General features: G+C 33.8%; 2 protein-coding genes across 2 annotated transcripts in view; one reads left to right on the forward strand and one right to left on the reverse strand.

The window, feature by feature from the left end:
* MARCHF5 (membrane associated ring-CH-type finger 5) overlaps nucleotides 1–25,045 on the reverse strand; it is a 62,292-nt gene that overhangs the window by 36,025 nt on the left and 1,222 nt on the right. The window contains exon 2 of the mRNA XM_074233380.1: nucleotides 6,376–6,578. Coding sequence (XP_074089481.1) covers nucleotides 6,376–6,578 — 203 coding nt within the window. The remainder of the gene's footprint in view (nucleotides 1–6,375; nucleotides 6,579–25,045) is intronic.
* The window catches only part of CPEB3 (cytoplasmic polyadenylation element binding protein 3), a 227,017-nt gene continuing 226,697 nt past the window's right edge, over nucleotides 24,726–25,045 (forward strand). The window contains exon 1 of the mRNA XM_074233373.1: nucleotides 24,726–24,746. The gene's annotated coding sequence lies outside the window, so the exon portion shown is untranslated. The remainder of the gene's footprint in view (nucleotides 24,747–25,045) is intronic.

Raw genomic sequence — 25,045 nt, forward strand, 5'->3', positions numbered from 1 at the left:
CACTAGCTATGGAAGAATCTGACCACTGTAGTAGTAAATCCTTCTGTTCAAGATGGAAACAACCTTCCAGATTTGGGAAGTTCCTCTTAATGCTAATTAGTCAATTCTTATTCTCTGTGAACACTGGATTTTCCTCATGGGTTTCAGATCAGACAATCTGCTCTGCAATCACCTCTCTGTTCCCCTGGGGGCTCAGCAAGTTCCTAGTATATAAATGGAATTTCTTATCTAGGCCACAAAAGGTTATTCCACACCTCTAAAAATGATCTTGCAGATAGTTCCTCTTTTTTGTTCTCAAATTCAGAAATGTTATTCTTTCCACTGCCATTTTTACTTCTTGGCTCAAACATAGGTCAACTTTTCCTAATTTATCTCAGTTAATTTGTTCTATTTTTCTACATTATCATTCTTACTAGTCAATTTCTTAAACATTTGGGTCATCATATCTCTTCATCATGACCTCTGAAAGATAGCATACAAAAATTAATACAGGACTTACAACAGCAATGGTAATTCATACTTATTTATTTGTTTATTTTTTAGGTTTTTACATGGCAAATGGGGTTAAGTGGCTTGCCCAAGGCCACACAACTAGGTAATTATTAAGTGTCTGAGGCCGGATTTGAACCCAGGTACTCCTGACTCCAAGGCCAGTGCTCTATCTATTGTGCCACCTAGCCGCCCCTGGTAATTCATATTTATATAATGCTCAAAGCTTACAAAACAGATATTTCTTCCATGAGGAAAAACTGTTCTTAGTTTTAAGTAGTTGTCTAGGCAACATCTCCTAAATACCTGCACAATTTTACAGATGGTATCCATTTAATTTTGGCGCTTTACTGCTATGTGATCTAGCCTACTTAATCCTCTGTCCTTTATATTCACATTATAAAATCATAAGATTTAACAGACAGATAATGACCTCAGAGGTCAGCTAGTTAAAAACTTCATTTCACAGATAAGGAAACTGAGATCCATGTAGGCTAAGTAATTTGCTCAAGGACACACAGGTGACAAAGTCAGAATTTGAATAAAGACCTCTGACTCCCATCTAATACCCTTCCATTGACTCTTGCTTCATTACTTTACTGTCTATATTCTTTAAATTTTTTTTTAAAAAAACTCTCATTTTCCTTCCTCTAATCCCTGAACGCATTAGAAGAAAACAAAACCAAATTCCTTGTTAATCAAACAAAACAAATTCCCTCCTTGATTGTTTTCTTCAATCTCATTCTGTGTATATGTATACACACAAACACACACACAAACACACATTGATACATCATTTCTGTCAGGAAGTGGGTATCATGTTTCATCAATGATCTTCTGGACTTATTAGATGTCCATTACATTGATTAGAGTACTTAAAGCTTTTGAAGTTATTTGTTTTTACAGTAGTATTATTGTATAAACTTCTTCCTGGTTCTGCTCATTTCATCCTTTATCAGTTTATGAAAATACTCAAAAATTGTTCATTGTTATATTAAAGATATTATAGTATAAATTGTCCTCTTGGTTCTGCCAATTTCCCTTTAGTTCATATTTTCAAAATAGCTTCAAAATTCTGCTTCTTTCCCTTCACTATCTAGGATCTGTTGCCCTCTTCTGAGTAAAGCAATTTTCCATAATTTCTTCCTTCCATATTTGTAAACATTATATGGTATTTAGGGGAACAAGATCACAGAGTACTAACTTTAAGCAACTAAGTTTAAATAACTGCCAAAATGGGGCCGCTGGGTGGCATAGTGAATAGAGCACTGGCCCTGGAGTCAGGAGTACCTGAGTTCAAGTCTGACCTAGCTGTGTGGCCTTGGGCAAGCCACTTAACCCCATTGCCCCGCAAGATAAACAAACAAACAAACAAACAAATAAATAAATAAAGAAGGATAACTTCCAAAAGAAATTGAAAGGAGAACTTTCTGGCATGGGCTGTCTACCTTAAGATCACTAAAACACCTCTACAAGTTTTCTCAGAATCATCCTTTCCAGGTTTGACTTTACTCTGGAATTCCAAATCCACATTTTAAGTTGCCTATAGGTCATTTATACTTGGAGATCTTAGTTACCACTATTGCACAAACCCTCAATTGCTAGCCACAATTATATTGGATAAACAGATCTAGTAATCACACTGGAATTTAAAACCTTCCCAAATCTGGCATCAATCAACCTTTTTACTTCCCCTACAAGCTCACATCCTCCAAGCCTTCCTCTTACACACACACACACATCCTTCCTTGCTTTCTACACACTGAATTTTAACCTAATTCCATATAGCCTTCTCTGATCCTTTCAATTAATAATTTCCTCTCTAAAATTTGGAATTACACCTAAAGGGCAACAAAAATATGCATACCCTTTGATCCAGCAATACACTAGCTATACCCTGAAGAGATTATGAAAAAGGGTAAAAACATCACTTGTACAAAAATATTCAGGGTAGCTAGGTGGTACAGTAAATAGAGAACTGGCCTTGGAGTCAGGAGTACCTGAGTTCAAATCCGGCCTCAGACACTTAATAATTACCTAGCCGTGTGGCCTTGGGCAAGCCACTTTAACCCCATTTGCCTTGAAAAATCTAAAATAAAAAAAAAAATATTCATAGCAGCCCTGTTTGTGGTGGCAAAGAATTGGAAATTAAGTTAATGTCCTTCAATTGGGGAATGTCTTAACAAACTATGATATATGTATGTCATGGAACATTATTCTTCTATTAGAAACCAGGAGGAATGGGAATTCAAGGAAGTCTGGAGGGATTTGCATGAACTGATGCTGAGTGAAATGAGCAGAACCAGAAAAACATTGTACACTTTAACAGCAACATAGGGGTAATGATCAACCTTGATGGGCTTGCTCATTACATCAGAGCAACAATCAGGGACAATTTTGGGCTATCTGCAATGGAGACTACCATCTGTATCCAAAGAAAGAAGCGTGGAGTTTGAACAAAGACCAAAGACTACCTTTATTTTAGGAAAAAAAACCCCCATTATCTTACTATGTAATTTTGCTATCTCTTATACTTTATTTTTCTTCCTTAAGGATATGATTTCTCTCTCATCACATTCAACTTAGATCAATGTATACTATGGAAACATTGTAAAGACTAACACATTGCGGGGGGGGGGGGGGGAGAAGATTAGGGGAAAAATTGTAAAACTCAAAATAAATAAAATCTTAAAAGAAAAAATAATTTCCTCTCTAGACCTTAAACAGAATCATTTATGTTTTTTAATTTAATTTTGAATTAGTTATTTGTGTATATACATATACATATGAATAAAACACATTTCCCCACTAGATTCTACTCCCATGAGGGTTAAGTAGAGTTGTGTAACATGTTTAAACTTTGGGTCCTTTTCCTCATTCCAGCTCTTAACACATATAAATACTTAATAATTACCTCTAAATTGAATTTTTTGGTTAAGCCACTAGGATAGCCTTGATTCCTATCCTTGTAAATTCTGATGAAAGCATAAAAATAAATATAACAACAGAGACTCAGTTGAACTAGGGAAATAAGATGGCTTGTTCTCATGCCATTTGATATTCACAATAGTATCAATTCATAACTCAGATTAGGCAACAAGAGAAGGGTGGGAGTTTGTTTATGTAGGACTATAGGCTCAGATCCATGGAAAACTTCCAAAAGGACAAGTTAATAAAATATCAGTGTAGTCAATCTGGAATGTAAAGGGCAATCCCAGTTGCCAGCAATAGGTCTTTACAAATATACTGGGAGAAATGTGAATTGGCTTTTCAATGAATAGCTAAAAATACTGTTAATAAGATGCAGTGAAATATTTGTACTTTACCACACTAACAGGTCATATCTGAGTTAAATCATCATAATAGAAAACCCTTAATACTAAGGGATCATTTAAAAATATAACCTTCCTATTGGTAATAAATATAAAATAGAGTTTATCGTGTTGTTCCTCAATTGTTGACTTAAGAAATTTTAAGAGGTCCTCACTATCCTCAGTCTTTTCCTAGCTTTGTGCGTCAAGCCTCTTTGCTATGCACTTCAAATACAGGAAATTTAGATAAGTGATGCTAGTTACATGAGAAAGAATAAAGTGTGTGTGTATGGTATGGAGGAGAGAATCAACATATGGTTAGAATAATACTTTCTAAAAATTTAATCTTAAAATTAATTGTAAATCTACCTACACACACAAATACAACTATTTACACCTGTGTGTGTTTATGTTATGGTTAATTCCAAAAGGTTAATTATAAATAATGCACAATGGCTTATTCATTTTGTTGTCCTCTTCAGGTGCCTTTTTTTGGTTGTTTTGTTTTTTGCAAGGCAATGGGGGGTTAAAGTGACTTGCCCAAGGTCACACAGCTACTTCAGGTGCTTTTTGATACATCAAGATGGTAATAGTAAAAGTATCAAGAGTAATAGAAAGGATGAGGATAATTTGTCACCTCAAAGACTTTAATGCTAACAACCCTATTGTTTAATAAAGTTGTAAGTTACAGCTTTTTCATTATTATATTGAAAAGACAGTATCAACCAACAAAAACACAATACATAGATTAAACACAAGTGAAAATCTGAAAATTCATGGGCACATGCGTTTTCTGTCAAGTTTAATCACAGCCTTTGAGTATTTCAAACACTTAGATCTGAGACCTGGAAGAATTTTCAATGCATCTCAGAGATAGTTTAACAAAGTCAAGATATAGACTCATGAGAGCAGCTGAACTTCTCATCTCTAAATTTCAATGATTTTACTCTAAACCAATAGTGCTCACTGAGTGACCCTCCTCTCCAGCAAAATAATCAAGATCAGCTAGTTAACTATCTACAGCATTGAGCTGGAAGGAAAGGATCAATCCAGAATAATTACACCTAATTGAGAGAAGGAGAAACACAAAGAAGGAAAGACAATCAGAAGAGTGTCAAGGGGTAGAATGACTACTTGAAAAGAAAGCAAGTGAAAGGGAAAGGAAAACAAATAACTTGACAAATGAGAAAGTCAGGTCAAAGAAGGTAAACTGACTTCTTATTTAAGCTTAAAAGAAGAGCAATGTATATAAATCAGCCTTTGTGATTCCTGAGGGATTAAAATTTCCAGGTTGAGAAACTGCTCTAAATTCTTTTGACAGAAATGATTAATGTTATGACAGGATCTAGAATTACACAGCAAGATATACAACTTGCCTCTGAAAGAAATTACAATATTTGTTATTGATTACCTGAAACATTTACCTTTAAATTTGCTAAAGATATAACTCATTGAAACCAGAAAGAAGAAAAAGCAGCAAGAATTGAATGAAGGCTGTATAGATGTCCTCTATATTTTTTGGACCAAACTCTCCACATGGACTCAATTACTAAAAAATATCCACTAATCCCACCCAATAATAAATAAGAGATAGGATAGTTAGCCCATTGATTAAGGTCAAGACCATGTGGAATTGAGTAATATACTGTTTTTTCCACTTGCTGCCTGACATCTGACAGAAGGTTAACTTTGGCTTCTTCTCTTCCCTCTTTCAAGCATAATCCCCCCCCCCCTTTACTAGGCTAAAAAAAGAAATAAAAAAATAGCTAAATATGGAAGCATTTTGTAGGTGGATCATTTGAAGTATATTTTTACATCTGAAAAATAGTTTTGCTACATCTCTCTGCATTTGCAATGTCCAATTTTTAGAATAAGTTAAAAGAGAGTAAAAAGCATGCATTTATTTCCATAACATGTAGTATATATATATATATATATATATATATATATATATATATGGTTTATCATTATTTCAATTTCCCCCTAAAAGCTCTCTCCCCCCCCCCCCCGCTTTCCCAAAGCACAGATTTTTTCCAAATCATTTTAATTCAATAACTTCAAGACAGTCCTATTTCTTGAGGGTCTATCAGTCATATCTTATAGTTCTAAATTTACAGAAAAGAAACAGTTTTTAAGAAAGAAAACTGCAAGATGAGAATCTGGTAGGTGAGTTTGAGTATTAATTTTCTAATAACTTTATAAAATTTAGCCTTACTAATCTCAATTCTTCAAATGTGAAACAATTAATAAACTAAGAAACATAAACAGTAGGATATAAGGATGAGGAAAGAAAAGGGAATATTATTGCTTTTTTCCGACCAACCATATATTATCAGAGAAAGAAGGGTTATTTAAGTCTTAATAGATTAACTCTTTTACTTAATCATGATTACATAGTAAATTCCCCCTCTTAACTGACTAGTATAAAGGCTTACAAATGTATTTGCTATACATAGAAAACTATGGCTAGAAGATAACATGCTAAGTTATAGACTATTTAAAATGGCTCCCTGGGAGTCATGCATATGAAAAGATTTAAATATATTATGTTCAGATTTGAGAGAATCTCTCTTACCTAACTTTGGAAATACTATTAAGTATTCTGCATTGCACTGAGGACATGCCACTCGTGCTGTACTATTTCCTCTTTGTTTTTCATCTACCCAGCGTTGTAGACAAGCTTGGTGAACCCATTTTGTAGATCCTCTGCACCTGCATGGTCTCACCCACTCAGCTGTTCGATCATCTTCATCAGTAGCAAAACATACCCAGCAACTTCTAGAAATTAAAATAAAATCCATACATTAGAACATTAGCACAAATATTAACATAACATTAAAGATTCTTTATACTGAAAAACTTTTTAACAGATGTATCCAATATGATGAACTTAATAAATGATGAATAAACAACATAAAGAAACAAAATTTATGCTGTCTTACTGAACCAATTCAACTCAAACATTTAATATGCATTTACTAAGTAAAAGGCCTTTGTTAGGTTCTGGGTGGTGTTAAGTATAGTAAGATTCTCAAAACTATATTCCTGGTAAAAAGACTGATTTCTTTAGAAGAGCACTCAATCTTCACTTTAAAGTAACCTTGTCAACTTAGTAAGACATTAAGACTCCTAGGTATCCCCCCCACCATGTTAATTACAAACTCAAGAGTTATCCATCCCATCAGGATATTGGGAGACCTGTTCTGTCAGGAAGAGAGACAACAAGAGATCAGATAGTATTACACATGGATGATGGTTTTTGAGGAGCATTTGGGCAGCTTGTTGTGTAAACCTTCATGATCATGTCATAAAGGAGTTGTTTAATAATTTTCCCCATTATCTGTTTTTGCCTAAAAGTTCAACTCTTTCCCAGTTCAGGTGTGGTCACTGTCTCAATGGCAATCACCTATAGGTTAGAGAATAAAACTTAAAAGTCTAACCTATATTTTCTGTCATTTAATTTGAATCCTGTATTCTTAGGGTTTTTACAATTTTAGGTTTCACAGGAGTTACAAAGATGAAAAAGAAATTCCATAATAGCACAAGCCTTGTTCTGAAGTTTATGATCTAACTGGAGATGAAGTATAGTATATTAACAAAAAAAAGTAGTAACAATCACCTTTATCCACTTTACAATTCTTCATAAAAACTTTGTGATTTTTAAATATTATCCTTATTTTACACTTAACACAAGGTAGTCAAAAAAATTTTAGCTATATTTTCAGGTATAATTAAACTATAATTTAAACTACAAAAGGCTTATGCTTATGATGACCACAATTTACGCAGAAATTAAAGAATTCTAAATGGAAAGATCTATTAACATCAAAATCTTTCTCTTACTTCTTTGTAAACAAATTAAAAGTATGACCTTTGGATAGATTTTTTCAGGTGCAGCAAGATAACTCAATTTGTATTCATTAAAACTCAGGACATTTCATTTTTAACTGGTGTTTTTCTTCAAATTAATTCGGCAATTGCTCTATGTGAGAAAAATGACTGATGACCTGGTCATTTTATTTATCAAAATTAAATAGATAACTGTAAAATCTTTAGAGTTTTAGTAATGTCTTACAGTGCTTTTGCACAAAAGTACTTAACACAAGTTAGAGTAGTACTATAGTAGTACTATAAAGAATGCTTGCTGAATTAATACTAGAAAATCTTGTTTTAAATGGTTGTACTACTATAATACCTATCAAAATTGTTAAAATTCATTTTTAAATTTTTAGAGTTAAATGTCATTAGAAATTAGAGCAGCTAGGTGGTGCAGTGTCTGGAATCCCAGCCCTGGAGTCAGGAGGACCTGAGTTCAAATTAGGCCTCATACATTTAGTAATTACTTAGCTGTGGGACCATGGGCAAGTCACTTAACCCCTTTGCCTTGCAAAAACAAAAAAAAGTCATTAGAAATGAACTGAAACTGTGGGTGGGGTGGTGGAACTTATGGAGAAGTTTAAAAAGAAAAACCTTCATTAATAATTCAATCATTTTTGCTTGACACCCTGATGGTCATCTATTAACTCAGAGTACTTTATTGCTCTTCTTAAATTCATTTTTACTGAGATATTCTATTTTCCAATCTATAATTTTTAGAAAGTTGATAATTAAGTTCATGTGGAACTTCCTTCCAGAAGCTTTTTAAGATTTCTTTGGTGCCTAGTGAATCATTTTCTCCTCTATCCCCACCTCACTACTTCATACTTAATGTCTATCTCTTATATTTACTTACTAAGTATAACAATCATAATTACTATAAGTTTTAACAACTATATTACTGGTCTGAGGTTGATTTTCTTAAGCTATTGTGAGAAATGGAATGTGTCCTCCTTTAGCCTTTGAAAGGAAGACTTGTCCTATCCTTCTTAACCCAGGAAAGAATAGTGTCCTCCTAAAAACTTGGAAAGGACTGCCTTTCATAAAAATGTTAGGTAAGATAGCATGGGAAGAAGGATGATTCTCTATGATATCAAATAATAGAATGATCTCCAGGAAAGTTTAAGGTTTTGTCTACTCTAGTTGTGTATATTCTGTTCCCCTCCCCATGCTGCCTCTATAAGTTTTTTGATCTCCCTCAGCCTGGGGTCATTATTAGTAATGAACTTTGAAACCCCTTTTGATCCAAACTACTATAATTGAGTCTCTTTCAAGAGGCAATTGAAATTATTGATTTTTTTAACTTCCAAGTTTATTTTATTTAAATCATAGTCTTTTTATGCAACAATAGAATGAGTTGTGAGGTTTTTCTGTAATAATATATTATTGCTGCCATGGAAAGACTGTAGTCCGCACATGGTATATTTTGATCCTTTGGACTTTAAAGTTTAGAGCCAAATCTCTGTCAGATTATAGGAAATTGCTACTAAGGACTGAAAATTGAAATTGAGTCTGAAATCCAGGAATCAAGGAAATTTTGTTGGATCAATTATTATGAGGCTGGCAGCCCTATGGGGGTTCATGGATATTTGTGGGTGAGAGAGGCTCACTGAGAAAGGTTGGGGGAAGATTTTCAACAAGTTCTGAGAATGGACTTTCCTAACTCATTTCTCAAATATGCCATTTGGAAATGTCTCATGTGGCAGATTTAAAATCTGGCTCAAGGCATATAGGACTCCACCTGGCCTTATGTGGTGGTCAGCTACATAATTCTGTGGTAATTAAGATTCTTTATCTTTTCTTTGTTTTTTTGCAAGACAAATAGGGTTAAGTGACTTGCCCAAGGCCACACTAGTTAGGTAATTATTTATTAAGTGTCTGAGGTCACATTTGAACTTAGGTACTCCTGACTCCAGGGCCGGTGCTCTATCCACTAAGCCACCTAGCTGCCCCAATTCTTTATCTTCTCAAAATGCTAAGGGGATATTTAAGAAAGTAAATTAAATATATACAAAGGATGACCTGTAATCTATTTTATTTTTAATTTAATCTTTTCTCTTTCTGATTTTTTGAACATGGGCAAAAGATTAAAACTGATTTATAAATCACCTACTAGATACATACTGTTCCAAATATTATTCTCATGGAAGTTATTAGTGGAACTGCATCTTCCAAATGGGGGAAATAAAATAATGCCAAGTACATTAAAATGAATCTTTTAAAACTGGATTGTATAAAATATCTTTTTATATATCTATTACATATTATATAGAAATATTATATATCTATTATCTTTTTAATATCTATTTGTAAACCGTTTCTGAGTGACAACTGGTAAATCAAAGAGGTTCCAAAATCATATATTTTAATCTAAATTTGTATTACTTTCTCCCTCTTGTGCTTGTAATTGTACAAGTTATTCAAAGTGGACTGCCCCCTTTTGATCTTTATAATTTGCCCTTGACTCTGTCCATCCTTATGCCCACCTCCTTAGAAAGATTATTCTTCCAGCAACCTTACATCTCCTAGGGATGCTATTTTCCCCTCCAATATGCTCATCATATTTTTTCCCTTTTCTTTAGTTGATCTATAGCTGATGTAATGACATCATCTTTGATCAAAATGGAAGAAATGTCAAAGAATAATAATTACTCTAAGTTTTTACAGCTATTCCTGATCAAAGGTCCTAGTCCTGCTATTTTTCTTGGCTACTTACTGTGAGGAATGGAATGTGTCCTCCTTAGACTTTGAAAGGGAAGACTTGTCCTCCTCAGTCCAGAAAAGAATTGCATCCTTTATAATTTGAAACAAGTACTTACCCAGCCCTCCTGGAATTTAAAACTAATAAATTCATATCTTTCCTCAGGAAAGACAGCACTGTAAAAGGATGGTTCTCTTAAACATCAAATAATAGAATGGTCTCCAGGCAAATTTAACCCTTGTTATATGTATGTTCTATTCCCTGTCCTTGTGGCTTATAAATTTTCTGATCTCCTTCAGCAAGGTGGAACTCATTTTTAGATGATCTCCATTAGGTACTACTTATTTTGTGAACATGTTCCAGGACAAAATGAAAAACAGACACTAATCCTCAAAGAGTTTACTTTCTCACTTGGAAGAGGGGATGTAAGGAACTGGTTATATATATATATGGTAAATCCCCCCAAAAGCTTCTAATCCATTTTTTTTTTAGGATTTTGCAAGGCAAATGGGGTTAAGTGGCTTGCCCAAGGTCACACAGCTAGGTAATTATTAAGTGTCTGAGCCCGGATTTGAACCCAGGTACTCCTGACTCCAGGGCTGGTGCTTTATCCACTATGCCACCTAGCTGCCCCTTAATCCATTTTTTATTATGTTACTTTAACCCTATATTTTAAGGTTCTTATAATTTTAGGATACACACTACCATGATCCCATTCCTTTCCCTTTCCTGATTTTGTTTTTCTCAATATAGCTACTCTCCCAAAACACACCCCTCTTTATTGTCCTTACTGGCTTCAACTCATTCTGAGCTTTACCAGTTTCAGTTCATTTACCATTCCTAACTCTATTCTTTTAGGACAAAGCTAAGCTTTTGTATGCAACACTCCCATCTCAATATATATATATATATATATATATATATATATATATATATATATATTATATATATATAACCAGTTCCTTACATCCCTCTTCCAAGTGAGAAAGTAAACTCTTTGAGGATTAGTGTCTGTTTTTCATTTTGTCCTGGAACATGTTCACAAAATAAGTAGTACCTAATACTTGTTGAATTAGATTATACATTTTTTAAAAATTTATGTTGGACCATTTCCCATCTGATATTCTTTATTAGAAGACTTTCTCCCAAAGTCCTTCATTACCACATTCATTCCAGGAACCAGTTTTTCCTTTGGGCTGATTATCAGATTTAGAATGGAATTTCCTTTTTTCTACCATTTGAATATTGAAATTATAAAAAAGATCAGTCAAAAATTATTAGATCTTTTGCTTCTAGTAGAAAACATGACCCAGCAAATTTCTAGACAATTCAAATTTCCTATTACTGCTTTATCATGCCTAAGCATTCATTCTCTGGATTTTACTATCATACTACACAGTCACCTTTTCTCTCCACCCCTTATCTCAGTGGTGAACTCCCTTGAAACCTTCAAGTCAGCTATCCTTTCATCTCTGAACTTCACCAGCATGACCTTGTATGAGTAACTCCCCTACACCTCCCCTAATCTTTTTCAAGTCCACTTAGGTAATTTCTCCATTAGAATGTAAGCTTTTTGAGAGAGTTTACATTTTTATTCCCAGTGTTTAGTTCACTGTCTAGTACATATTAAATGTTTAATAAATGATTGCTGACTTGACTTTGTACAAGGCTTGAGATCTCTTAAATACTCATCTATTTCTTCTTTATGTCCATGTATCCTGCAGTAGTATAATCAATGATATTCCACTTCTAAATCTATAATATAGTTTATTCAGTCTACGTCCTTCCTCCCTCTGGTTCCTCAAGAAAATATACAATATTACCCATCATTCTAGACTTTTACCTATCCCATTTTCTTTGAGTAAAGCATACCCTTCCATTTTGATATTGAGTAATGAATGTTATTTTATTTGATACCAGAAGCTCAAACTTGCCTCCTTATGTTAGGATCTCTAGTTCAGTTTGCCTTTTTAAAAAAATCTATGTTTAAACATTTAAAGTCATGGATTTTATCGACTCTTTTCTTGGGTTCTGTCTCGTGAACTTCTGAATGTCTCTATTGCTTTTTCTTGATACATTGTAACTTTTCTCTAGCAATAGATACAGGTGCCTTCTTTTCCCATCTTTTTGATTATACTTGAAAGACTCCAAAGTGAATAATTAACAGCATTTATTTATTAGATACACTCTTCAGCTAGAAACTTAACTTTCCTATATTTGAAAACATAGTCCAGAGATGCAAGCTACTTTCTTAGATATTATTTTTTAAAACATTCATTCAATTTCTGAACTGTCTTCTGGAGCTCTCATCTTCAAGAGTAAAAATAATGAGAATATCACCTAAGGTATTCAGCTCTTGCCTAAAAGTAATCTACAGTAATGATTTTTAATTATCAACTGGCAGTATTATTTGTATCCTCATGAATCACTAGCAATGAGTAAATAGTTTAAGTATTGGGAGAACTTCTCTGTTAAGTCTTGGGCACATGGCCAGGGAAGAAAGCAATCCTCTCAACAATTGTGATCTGAATAAGTAGCTGCTTTAATACTCCAATTTGAGGATTAAACCAATCAACAATATTCATCTTTTCTTCTTCAGATCCTTACTGTAGGATGATAGGTTGCTGGATACAGCTGGAAAGTATGCTGGTTTGGGGATCAGAGAAGCTGGATTCAAATTCTGCTTTTGTCACTTACTACTCATGTGATAACATGCAGCTAGGTGAGATACTAGATAAAGCACTGGTCTTGGAATCAGGAACACTCATCTTCATGAGTACAAGACCAGTCTCAGATATTTACTAGCCGGGTCCCTGAGACACTGTCACTTTAACCCTGTTTGTTTCAGTTTTCCCATCTGTAAAATGAGCTGGAGAAGGAAATAGCAAACCACTCCAGTATCTTTACCAAGAAAACCCCAAATGGGATCACAAAGAGTTGGACATGATTGCAACAATAACTACAACTTGTGTGACAAAGTTGCTTAACTACTCTAGGCCTCTACTTGCTCATTTATAAAATGAAGGGGGGGTTGACTTAAGATGACTTCTGAGCTTTGTTTCATCTAAATCCATGATCCCAGTGGTCTCTTTCCTTGCACTTATTTTTTTCTGCATATATTTGTTTCCTCTGATTGAAACCAAGCTCCTCATAAACAAAGAATGTTTCATTTTTGTCTCTGTATTCCCCAACATTTAAATATAACACCTGGTCCACAGTAAGCACATAATAATAATAATGATAATAATAATAATAATAATAATAATAATATACCTGTTGACTGAGCAGACCTATGATCATGTTGTTTTCCTTTCTAAACAATCTTCCATTTATTTTTATTTAATTTGTATATCCAAACTATTTCCTCACCACTCAACTCCCAGTTCCCCAGCCATATAAACTAAATGTAATCCTCAACTCCTCCCTCTCTCCCGCCCTAGTCAATTCTCTAGAATCTGCCTCTATCATCTCTCCTGACCAGGCCTTCATCACAGGGTCTGGCACAAAGTAGACATTTCATAAATGCTTACTGACTGAATCAATTCTACAGTGGCAGAAGTGGGTTAAGACTCCAAGACTTAAAGATTCACAGATTTACTTATTTGGAAATGCATAGAGGCTTCCAACCATTTCTAATATAAACAAAATATAAACAATATATTGTTTATATAAACAAAATGTAAACAAAAGTATACTATAATATCAATGGAATTTCACAAAGGCTAAGGATCCAGATACTAGAGAAGGCACAAGACCCCCTTGACATATTCATTTTAATCTGGTCCAGAAAGGCTAAAAATAGTTTCTATCATCAGCTTTACCTCCTAATTGGAGCTTTAGCTGAAAGACCTAAATTAAAATTTTTGTGTATGTATGTTATGTGAACACATATAACAATTTTCTTTTTTTTATTCACATGGCCTTTGCTCTGCTACTTAACTGGGTTATTTTTCAGATAACCTAAATATGTTGACATGGGTGAAATAAAGAAGTGAAATTAAAACTTTTTTCATTGATGAAATATACTGTAAATTATTGCTGATACTTTCTTCCTTTAAAGTAAATCATAAAAATTCTTATTAGTTTATAACTTTACATTTCAATGGATTCAGTCATCAGAATGAAGCTTTACCAACTCAATGCCTGATCATTTACATTCCTTTCTGTTTTCTGCCTTACTCTCCACTATTCTGTTCCTATCTCATTCCTTCTCCCTCTGCCATTTAATCATCAATTAATTCCTGACTAACCATAATCTCTTCTATCATCTGTCCTATTTGATTTCCAAGTCACTTAACCATTCATTTTAAATAAAGTTAAAGCAGAAGCAAAAAAAGACAGCACCAGCAGGTAACTCAAAAGAGAGTTTCATGATTAATCTGCTAAGGAAAAATTTGATTTGGTTCAGTAACTGCTAGTGAAAAAAAGAATAATCAAAGTTAAGAAAATACAAACTTATTCAAAGATTTCAAGTTTGTGACATTTACAAAATGGTGGTAATGCTGACAAAAATGAGGAAATCTGAATGGAGTACAGAATGTGAGTTCTTTGGCCTGAGTTTGACATTATAGAATGTGATTTAAGTTCGTGATGACTTTTAGGTATAATAGACTAAAAAACTTGATTTATGGAGATTAAAGAGGAAAAGAGAAGTAGGAGACATAGATCACTCAATCTATATATTTGGCAATTAAAGAAGACAAGACAGCAGGGAAGGCAGAAGTGAAGGTTTCTTCTTTTTTCAATTTATAAAAGTTAAAAAAATTCTTAAACCATTATCAAAAAAGGGGAATATTTCCTTATAAAAGTAGAAGGAAAAAAATTATGTAAAATTTTATTACATACAGCTTTCTTTAAAAAAAAGGACTAGTTTGTACTTTCTAAACTTTTGTTCTCTGGAAAATTATTTTCTTAAGTTCTACATATTTTTCCTTCTTTTATAGTCTTTCTTTTTTTTTAGAAGTACTATTATTATTATTAACTCCTCCCTTAACAAAGAAAAAAAACCCCAACACCCTTTTATTAAATAGTCAAGCAAAACAAATCCATACACTGATCATATCCAAAAAATATATGTCTCATCCTGCACCTATATGGTCCATTAACTCTCTGGCAGGAGGTGGATAGTATGCTTCATCCTTGTGGTCAGTCATTCAATCATCAAAATTCTAAAGTCTTTAAAAATTATTTTTCTTTATAATGCTTGTTACTATATATATTGTTTTTTCTGGCTTTGCTCACTTCTCTATAACATTTTATATAAGTACTTCCAAGGTACTTTACAACCATCCTTTTTGTCATTTTTTAATGGTACAAAATGGTACAAAAACATGCTATTTCATTATAAACTATAATTTATTCATTACATGATTGATGACTAATGCCTTTTTTTTGTTCTTTGCTACAAGAAAAAAAAAAGCAGCTATAAATATTTTTGTACATAGGATCCTTTCCTTTATTTGATCTATTTTAGGTATAGCTAATAGTGTTATAAGTGAAATAGAGAAAATGTATTGCCTTCCTGATAGGCATTAAAAATATTAATCTGGACACAAATACCAAGTAAATAAAGCATTTCTATACACAAAGTAGAGCAGATAATAGAAACTGTATATTAAATTACATCTTAAATTTTCTTTTAAAATATCAAACTGTCCAAGCTTGACTATTTTCTTCTGAAGATTTTCCTATTCAATCTGTGCATTTAACAAAATGCTTAAAAGACCCTCCTCCCCCTTTCTCTCTCTTTTTTTGGGCTATTGCTAACTATTACTGACCTCCCTTTCTCTCCAACTTCCTCCTGAAATAAAAACCCCCCAACAAAAAACGGAGGACAAGAAGGAAAATAAAACTTTTAACAGATATGCACAACCAACCTAAACAAATCTATAGATTGGTCATGTCCAAAAAGATATGACTTATTCTGCATCTTACAATTATCACTTCTCTGTCACGAATTAAGTAGCATGCTTCATAAGTTATCCTGATCCAGATTCTATTTCCTTCCCAACAGAACCTAGAACTCTATCCTGAGTTCCTAAGCTTCCATAGGCAAGTTTTTTTTTACCTTATCTAGAGAGATCACAGACCTCTCCCTAACTTCCTGGTATCTTTTTACCATGCATTTGCTCTCTTAGTATCACAGTCAATCACTCTCTTCTCCCTCCCATTGAAAACTTAGATTTCACCATTAAATTCCTTAGCTCTTGGGAGGGAGATGAGGATGAAGAGAGCCACGAAAGTGATGATTTCACTAAAGATCTGCTGAATAACATTATGTCCATCCCATAAACATTAGAACTAGTCTATAAAATGCCTTCTCTTGCTTTTAATATTTTCTCTTCATGTTTCCTCACTGCAACTTTTTTTGTGGTCTAAACTTTTTTTTTAAAAATTCACTTTGTCAGATCACCAGAGCCAAGCACAATGTCTGTCCCTCTGAGCATATTAAGAATATTAATTGTTCTTTCATTATATTGCTTTTTTGGGGCCAGTCTTTACTATACTTCTTGCACTGATATTACAAGTTTAGGGTTCACTATCTTGGTAGTAACAATATTAATATGAGGATCAGATAAGATTTTTAAAAAAGCAACAGACCACCCTGGAGTCAGGAGGACCTGAGTTCAAATCTGCCCTCAGACACGTAATAATTATCCAGCTGTGTGACCATGGGCAAGTCACTTAACTCCATTGCCTTGCAAAAAAACAAAAAATATTAAAAAAACTCTAAGAGGAAAGAACTGCATTTAGAATACCATGACACAATTTAAACCACATCTAAAGCTATAAGGAGTGAGGAAAACAGGAGTTCAAGATGATTCTGAAGTTTCAATAAGAAAGAAAGAGACCTGTCTCATGGAAATTCAGTTTTATTTATCTGAGGTTACAGAAAATAAAGATAAAGGATTATTTTTGTGTCTTATTTTGAACACTTGATAGTAAGTTCCAGGAATGTAAGGGACTATTTTTTTAAACTTATTTTTTCCTCTAGTACATAAGTTAGTGGTTAGTGTCCTACATGGAATAGGCATTTGGTGTTTGCTCATTAAATAAATATTGAAAGAGCACAGAAGTAATTACTGAAACTGAGAGAAAGGATGAACTCTCCAAGGTAGAGACTAAAGAGAGAAAAGAACGAGGCATCTGAACCATAAAGGGAGACCCCACATTTAAGAGAAAGAGAAGCCAAAAGAAATCATGAAGTAGAAATCAGAATACAGTATTATCATGGAAAACATAGAAGAAATATTTTTAGAAGATGATGACAGAATAAGGACTTGAGAATTGGCTATTCAATTATGAGATAAGACTCAATTCCAATAAGTTATTAAGTCCTGTTCTTTTTAAGCAGGGCATTGTTAAGTATTAAAAAAATTCAAAATTTAGCTATGAATGGTCCCTAGTCTGATGAGCTTACACTGTTGAAGTGAGGAAAGGATAAGAAACAAGCACAATGATGGAAGTACAAATAAAACTTAAAACCATAAAAGATGAAAATAAAAAAGCTGATTTACAAATACAGATATTATCTTACTACAGCCTTAAAATAATCCTATGAGGTAGATGCTATTATCTCTATTTTATAGATGAGGAAACAAGTTCAGAGAAGTTAATTGACTTGCCTGTAGTAATGTAGTTATGGGAACAGAAACAGGATTCAAACTTGATTTTTCCCGATTCTAAGTCCAGTTTTCCCTACTCAGTCACTAAGTCATGCTGGCTCCAGAAAGGGCTTTGAGAGGTTTCAGAGGAAGAGATCTTTGCCAACTTGGGGGACCAGGAAAGGATTTTTGAAAGAGGTAGGATTTAAATTGAATTTTGATGGCTCCATTTTAAAAAGTGGAGAATTCCAGGTATTGAGAGAATATCAAGGAGAAAAGCAAAAGAATTCTGGAGATAGGGGATGTATTTAGAAATAGAAAGTAATCAATTGGCTACAGGTCCCAGTTAAGCAGACAGAAGAAATAATAATGGTTCAAAAAGTGTTTTCCTCTCAAGAACCCTATGTGTTAGACATCATAAGTATTATTTTACCCATTTCACAGATAAGGAAACAATAGCTCAGTGTTGTGTGACCAAGATACATAGGAAGAGTCACAATCAGTATTTTCTATATTTTGAAAAGGTAAGGTGGTAGAAGACTCTGAAGGATTTTAAATAATCAGGTAAAGGAGTACGAGCGTGATTAAAAAAATGTTGGAATTAGGGTCAGAAGTCTTGGGTTTTAATCTAGAATTTGTCATTTATTACATTAATAAAACTAGTTAATGTCATATTCTTAATTGGTCTTAGCTTCTTCATCTGAGAAACAAAATGATTAGAACAGATCATGATTTCTGTGGTCCTTTCCCATTTTAATTCTATGATCTTATGATATGAACAGAACCATATACATGGATGATCTGGTAGCAGTATGAAGGACACACCGGAAAAGCATGGCAGTCTTATTAATTTAGAAGGCCCAAATCTGGCTTTGCCACTTACTATTTGGGAGGTTTTTGAGTAAGACACTTCACTTCCATGGACTTCAGATTACTTATCTATAAAACCAGGGGTTTAAACTTTGTATAAACAGATGGTAAGAAAGCAGGAATAGAAACTGCAGACTACTTATCTGAGAAGTCTAAAAGTGAAAGAATTAAACAACAGGCTCAGTTACCCTAGTAAAAGTAAATAAGGTTGAAATCTAGGAACAAAAGTACTTGCTCTATTAGAAAGTAGTCCCCTACCGATCAATCCCCAAATCATTTGATTTATATTTTCAAAATTCAAATAAAAAGCCATTCTTGAGTTATTTAGTTTTCTAAAGTGGGAAAACTAAGTAAAATAACTTTTCTAAAATTATAATTATGTCTTCTGGGATTACTCACTAACAAAAATACACTTGGAAATATTCTTACACAGTCAAGATGGCTGTGTAAAGATGGGGATTCAGCTTCCCAAATTTCCCCTCAAACAATGTCAAAATATACCTCAAAAAGAATTCTGAAGCAGCAGAACCAACAAAAGGATGGGGTTAAAGTATATTCCTCCCAAAAGTCTGTCTCACTGGGGTGAGAGTGAAGTCCAGTAGCCCTTCATGGGTTACTGTATTGGAAGCAGCCAGAGCTATTAGCTCAGGGGGTTGGACAACTGGACAGAAGGAAATTTTCTTCTGGTGACCCTTTGCTAGCACTGAGAGCAGGATTCTGTTGTATTGCCCATATGTGGTTCTGAGTTACAAGGACAAGCACTAGTTAGGAGAGGGTATGCTAGACACAGTTCCAGCATAGAAAAGGGTGTTTGTGGTCATTCATATAGCAGAAGAGCAATGACCAACCCTCTTTTTAAGAAAATCACCTTGGAAGAATTGAAAACTTATTAACTCCCAGACCTAATTATAAAAACAGCAGGCCCCCCCCCATCTGAAAAGTCAAGGAACAGGCTGGAAAAATATAAAACAAACAAAAAAAAAACCTGAACACAAAAAGTTACTATGGTAACAGAGAAAAGCAAAACAAATTCAGAAAACATTTAAAATAAAGGATTTCAGAAATCATATAAGAGAAATAAAGGAAAAATTAGGTAAAGAAATAATGCAAGAAAATCATGAAAAAAGAGTCAATAGCTTAGTAAAAAAGAGGCATACTAAAGAAAATAATACTCTTAAAAAAAGAGAGAACAGAATGAACAGTAAGAATCCCAAAAAATTCATGAAGAGAATACCTTAAAAAGCAGAATTGGCCATGGATAAAAAGGAGACACAAAAAGTCACTATAGAAAATAATTCCTTAAAAATTAGAATTGGACAAGTGGAAGCTACAAGCTGATGACATGAAACAAAGTCAAAAGAATAAAAAACTAGAAACTGTATGATTTCTCATAGGAAAAAAAAACTGACCTGAAAAACAGATCCAGGAGAGATAATTTAAGAATTACTGGACTACCTGAAAGTCATGATTTTCTTTTTTTTTTATTTAAAGATTTTATTTATTTTGAGTTTTACCATTTCCCCCCATCTTACTTCCCTCCCCCCACCCCCCACAGAATGCAATTTGTTGGTGTTTACGTTGTTTCCATGTTGTACATGGATCCAAATTGAGTGTGATGAGAGAGAAATCATATCCTTAAGGAAGAAACATAAAGTATAAGAGATAACAAGATCAGACAATAAAATATTTTTTTTCTAAATTAAAGGGAATAGTCCTTTAACTTTGTTCGAATTCCACGGTTCTTTATCTGAACACAGATGGCATTCTCCATTGCAGACAGCCCCAAATTGTCCCTGATTGCTGTACTGATGAAACGAGTGTGCCCATCAAGGTTGATCATCACCCCCATGTTGCTGTTAGGGTGTACAGTGTTTTTCTGGTTCTGCTCATCTCACTCAGCATCAGTTCATGAAAATCTCTCCAGGTTTCCCTGAATTCCTGTCCCTCCTGGTTTCTAATAGAATAGTGTTCCACAGAAAGTCATGATTTTCAAAAGAGCCTTTTAAATATCTTTCAAGAAATTATCAAGGAAAACAGTCCTAATATCCTAGAACCACAGGGTAAAAATAGAAATTAAAAGAATCCACAAATAACCTCCTGAATTAAACTTCAAATGAAAACTCCAATTAATATCATAGCGAAATTCCATAGCGCTCAGGTCAAGGAGAAAACACTGCAAATTGCTAGACAGAAACAATTCAAATACTGTGGAACTACAATCATGATAAACCAGTTTTAGCAGCTTCTACATTAAAGGATCAGATTACTTGAAATATGAAAATCTGGAGGGTAACGAGTTAGGGTTATAACCAAGAATCACCTACCCAGCAAAACTGAACATAAACAACACCTTTTGCGGGGTGGGAGGGATGGATATTCAATGAAATAGAGGCCTTTCAAGCATTTTTTTTTTAGATTTTTCAAGGCAATGGGGGTTAAGTGGCTTGCCCAAGGCCACACAGCTAGGTAATTATTAAATGTCTGAGCCTGGATTTGAACCCAGGTACTCCTGACTCCAGGGCTGGTGCTTTATCCACTGCGTCACCTAGCCACCCCCCCACCCTTTCAAGCATTCTTGATGAAAAGTCCAGAGCTGAATAGAAAATAAATGATGAACTCACCCATAAAATGGATGCAGCAGAGTAATTTAGACATAAAAGGTGATACCATAAGCAAATTTGGGTAGAATGGGATAGTTTTACCTATCAGAATCTGTAAAGGAAGAATTTATGACCAAATAAGAATAGAGAGCATTACAAGATGTAAAATAGAAAATTCTAATTATATTAAATTAAAAAAATTTTACACAAACAAGTCAAGATTAGAAAGAAAATAGAAAACTGGGGGGGGGGGGGAATTTTATAGGTAAGTTTCTCTAATAAAGGTCCCATGGTCTTTATTATGGTCAAAGGATTTGAATAGGCAATGTTCAGATGAGAAAATTCAAAGCTATCTAAAGTCATTTGAAAAACTGTTCTTAGTCACCACTGATTAGAGAAATGCAAATTAAAACAACTCTGATACCATTTTACACTATCAGATTGGCTAATATGACAGAAAAGGAAATTGACAAATGTTTGAAGGGGATGTTGAAAAATTGGGTAAAAAATGCATTGTTGGTGAAGTTGTGAACTGATCCAACCATTCCAGAGAGGAAATTAGAACTCTGCCAGAGGGGCAAACTGTGCATACCTTTTGACCCAGCAGTACCCCTACTGCTTATTCCAAAGAGATCACACACACACACACACACACACACACACACACAAACACACGTTCAAAAATATTTCTAGGAGCTATTTTTATGATAGCAAAGAAATGGAAATTGAGAGAATGTCCATCAAATGGGAATGGTTGAACAAGTGGCAAATGATTTTTATGGAATACTACTTGATGAGCAGAATGCTTTCAGAAACACCACGAACAATTGACAAAAACTGATGCAAACTGAAGTGAGCAGAACCAGAAGCAGATTGTATACAATGATGATCAACTGTGATCCACTTACTTTCAGCACTGATCTAAGATAATTCTGAAAGACTTAGAATGAAAAATACTATCCACCTCCACAGAAAGAACAAATAAGGAGTCTAAAATACAGATTACAAATTATTTTACTTTTCTTGGGATTTTTTTGACTGTTTTATTTTACACCATGGTTAAAATGGAACTGTTTTGTAGGACTCTATGCATATAACCTAAATCAAACTGATTACCTTCTGATTGAGGGGAGTGAAAAGGAGAGCATTTGGAACTGAAAATTTTAAAAAAACAAAGGTAAAAATCTGTTTTCACATGTAATTGGAAAAATCAAGAAAATATGCTTGCTTTTTGCCTCTAAGTACTACACTAACAAAATTCAAAATATATCCATTATAATAACTATCACTTATACTAAAGTTAGTAAAATAAAAATTCAATTTCTTTTTCAGTAATAAACTATTTTTTGTACCTTAAACACTCTTGCAACATTTAAGTAATGAAAACTGAATACATTATTTATTTTTATGAAATGGAATGTTTCCCTTGGCAGTTTATGAAATATATATATGTGTATGTATACACACATACACACAAATAAAATGGTGAAACACAGATATTAGATTCAAAACATGTACACTGTGACCTAGGTAGCAAAGATAAACATTCCTGAGATTTTAAGATGACAACCTCAACTTGATAGATACAACTAAAACTTAAGGCAATGGTTACAGAAAAACTTTTTTCCTTTTTCCACCTACTCTCTATCATGTCCTTTATTCAAGAGATTAACTGAGATATATAAAATCACTTTATACTAATGCTTGAAGACACTTAATAAAAATCCCACAAACATGGTTAACCTTCTAGAACATTAGGAACTTAAGAACTAGGAACATTAGGACATTGTTTCTAAGTGAGGATATCAAATGAAATATGTAAAGTATTATGCAAACCTTAAAGTACAATATGAACATTAACTAGTATTTATATTGTTTACCTACAGCATTAACTAGATAGTTAGGTCAGGCCACTGGAGCCCCAGGGTTTTCCAGTTTCAGGGAAATATTTGGAAATAGTCAGGAGATTTTTCCCTAATTATCTATAACTCTTAAAATGAATCAAATAAGCAGCATTTATTAAAGTGCCTGTTACAAGCCAGATACTGGCAGTCCAAAGATTAAGAAAAAAAAAAAAGGAGAACCCTCAAAGAGTTTATATTCTATCCAGGAAAACAACATGCACATAAGTATATAGAAAAGAGATACAAGGTAAAATTTTCAAAGAGTGGAAAATCAGAAAAGTGATTTTTTGTAAGATGTGGCTCTTAAACTGAGTTTTGAAAGAAATGAGGGAATTCAAAGATAATCTAATTGACTTGCTCAAATTCACAGGGCTATTAAGTGGCAGAGTAGAAACATGAATAAATTCAGAAGCAGTATCCTCAGAACCGGTCTTCTCTTCTCTTTCTTTTTATTTTTTAGTTTTTACAAGGCAGTGAGGTTAAGTGACTTGCCCAGGGTCACACAGCTAGGCAATTGTTATGTGTCTGAGACTGGATTTGAACTCAGGTCCTCCTGACTCCAGGACTGGTGCTCTATCTACTGTACCACCCAGCTGTCCCTGTGCTTTATATAAATGTCATTCATTGAGCATGAGCGAAAACAGAAATGGGGTAGTGGTCCCTCTGATCAAATGTCATTGATAATCCAATATGCAACCTGCCTGTTCATAATGACAATCAGAGGAAAATAAGGTGAGCTGCTAGACTGAACAATCAGGCTAACTGGGGAACTAGATTCCTTTGTTAGAGACGCTGGAACACCATTAGACCTATGTTAATTATGGGTCATTCCACCAGAGAAACAAGTACATGATTTTCATTTAGAAGTGTATTTCTATTTTATGAGCATTCAAATCTATCTCTTTCATCTTAGGTAAACTTTACCCATGAATTCTCATAAATCCTCCAAAGCAGATGTCAAATATATGTGGGAATTGAAACAGATTAAAATATAATTGGGAAATACTTTATACAATATAAAAATACATTAGACAAAGATAATGTTAACATATGGCTTTCTAGTCAAAATGAATATGCAGGGATCCTAATATAAAGTTTAGTGGCCCCCATTTCTATTTGGATTGGACAACCTTGCTCCAAAGGATCTACCAATTGCTGCAGACTTTTTAGGTCCTATTTTATAAGTCAGACTTGAGAAATTCGAGATGCAAATTTAGAGAATCCACCCCCAAATGTTCAAATGGCGTATTTGTGCCTGATCTGTAGTAGAACATTCAGAGCTCCTATTGGTCTGATCAGCCACAGTCTGACACACTGTAACTTGACTCTAACATAGTGATGTCATTTTGATTCTCTTCTAGAAGGAAGGACACCAACCAACCATTAGTCAGGTAAGTGCTTCAGTGGAAAATGGGTGGAAGATTTTTAGTCTGTGCTGGAGGAGTAGCTATAAACCAAAGAGAATTTCCTCAAAAGGAAGAAAAAATAAATTTATTATCTTACTGTCTGGCTGTACCACCGAGAAAAGTGTTGTAACTGTTTTCTGAATCAGTAGAGAATAACTTGAGATATGTAGCAGTTACTCTTGACACTCCATTGGATCTGGAGATACTGTTAGGTCAAAAACTTAGGAAGTCTAATTCTAGTTCCCTCACTGGTCAAGTAGATTAAGTCTTACTAGTTAATGTTA

This window comes from Macrotis lagotis, chromosome 4 (genome assembly GCF_037893015.1).
Source record: "Macrotis lagotis isolate mMagLag1 chromosome 4, bilby.v1.9.chrom.fasta, whole genome shotgun sequence".
Lineage (NCBI taxonomy): Eukaryota > Metazoa > Chordata > Mammalia > Peramelemorphia > Peramelidae > Macrotis > Macrotis lagotis.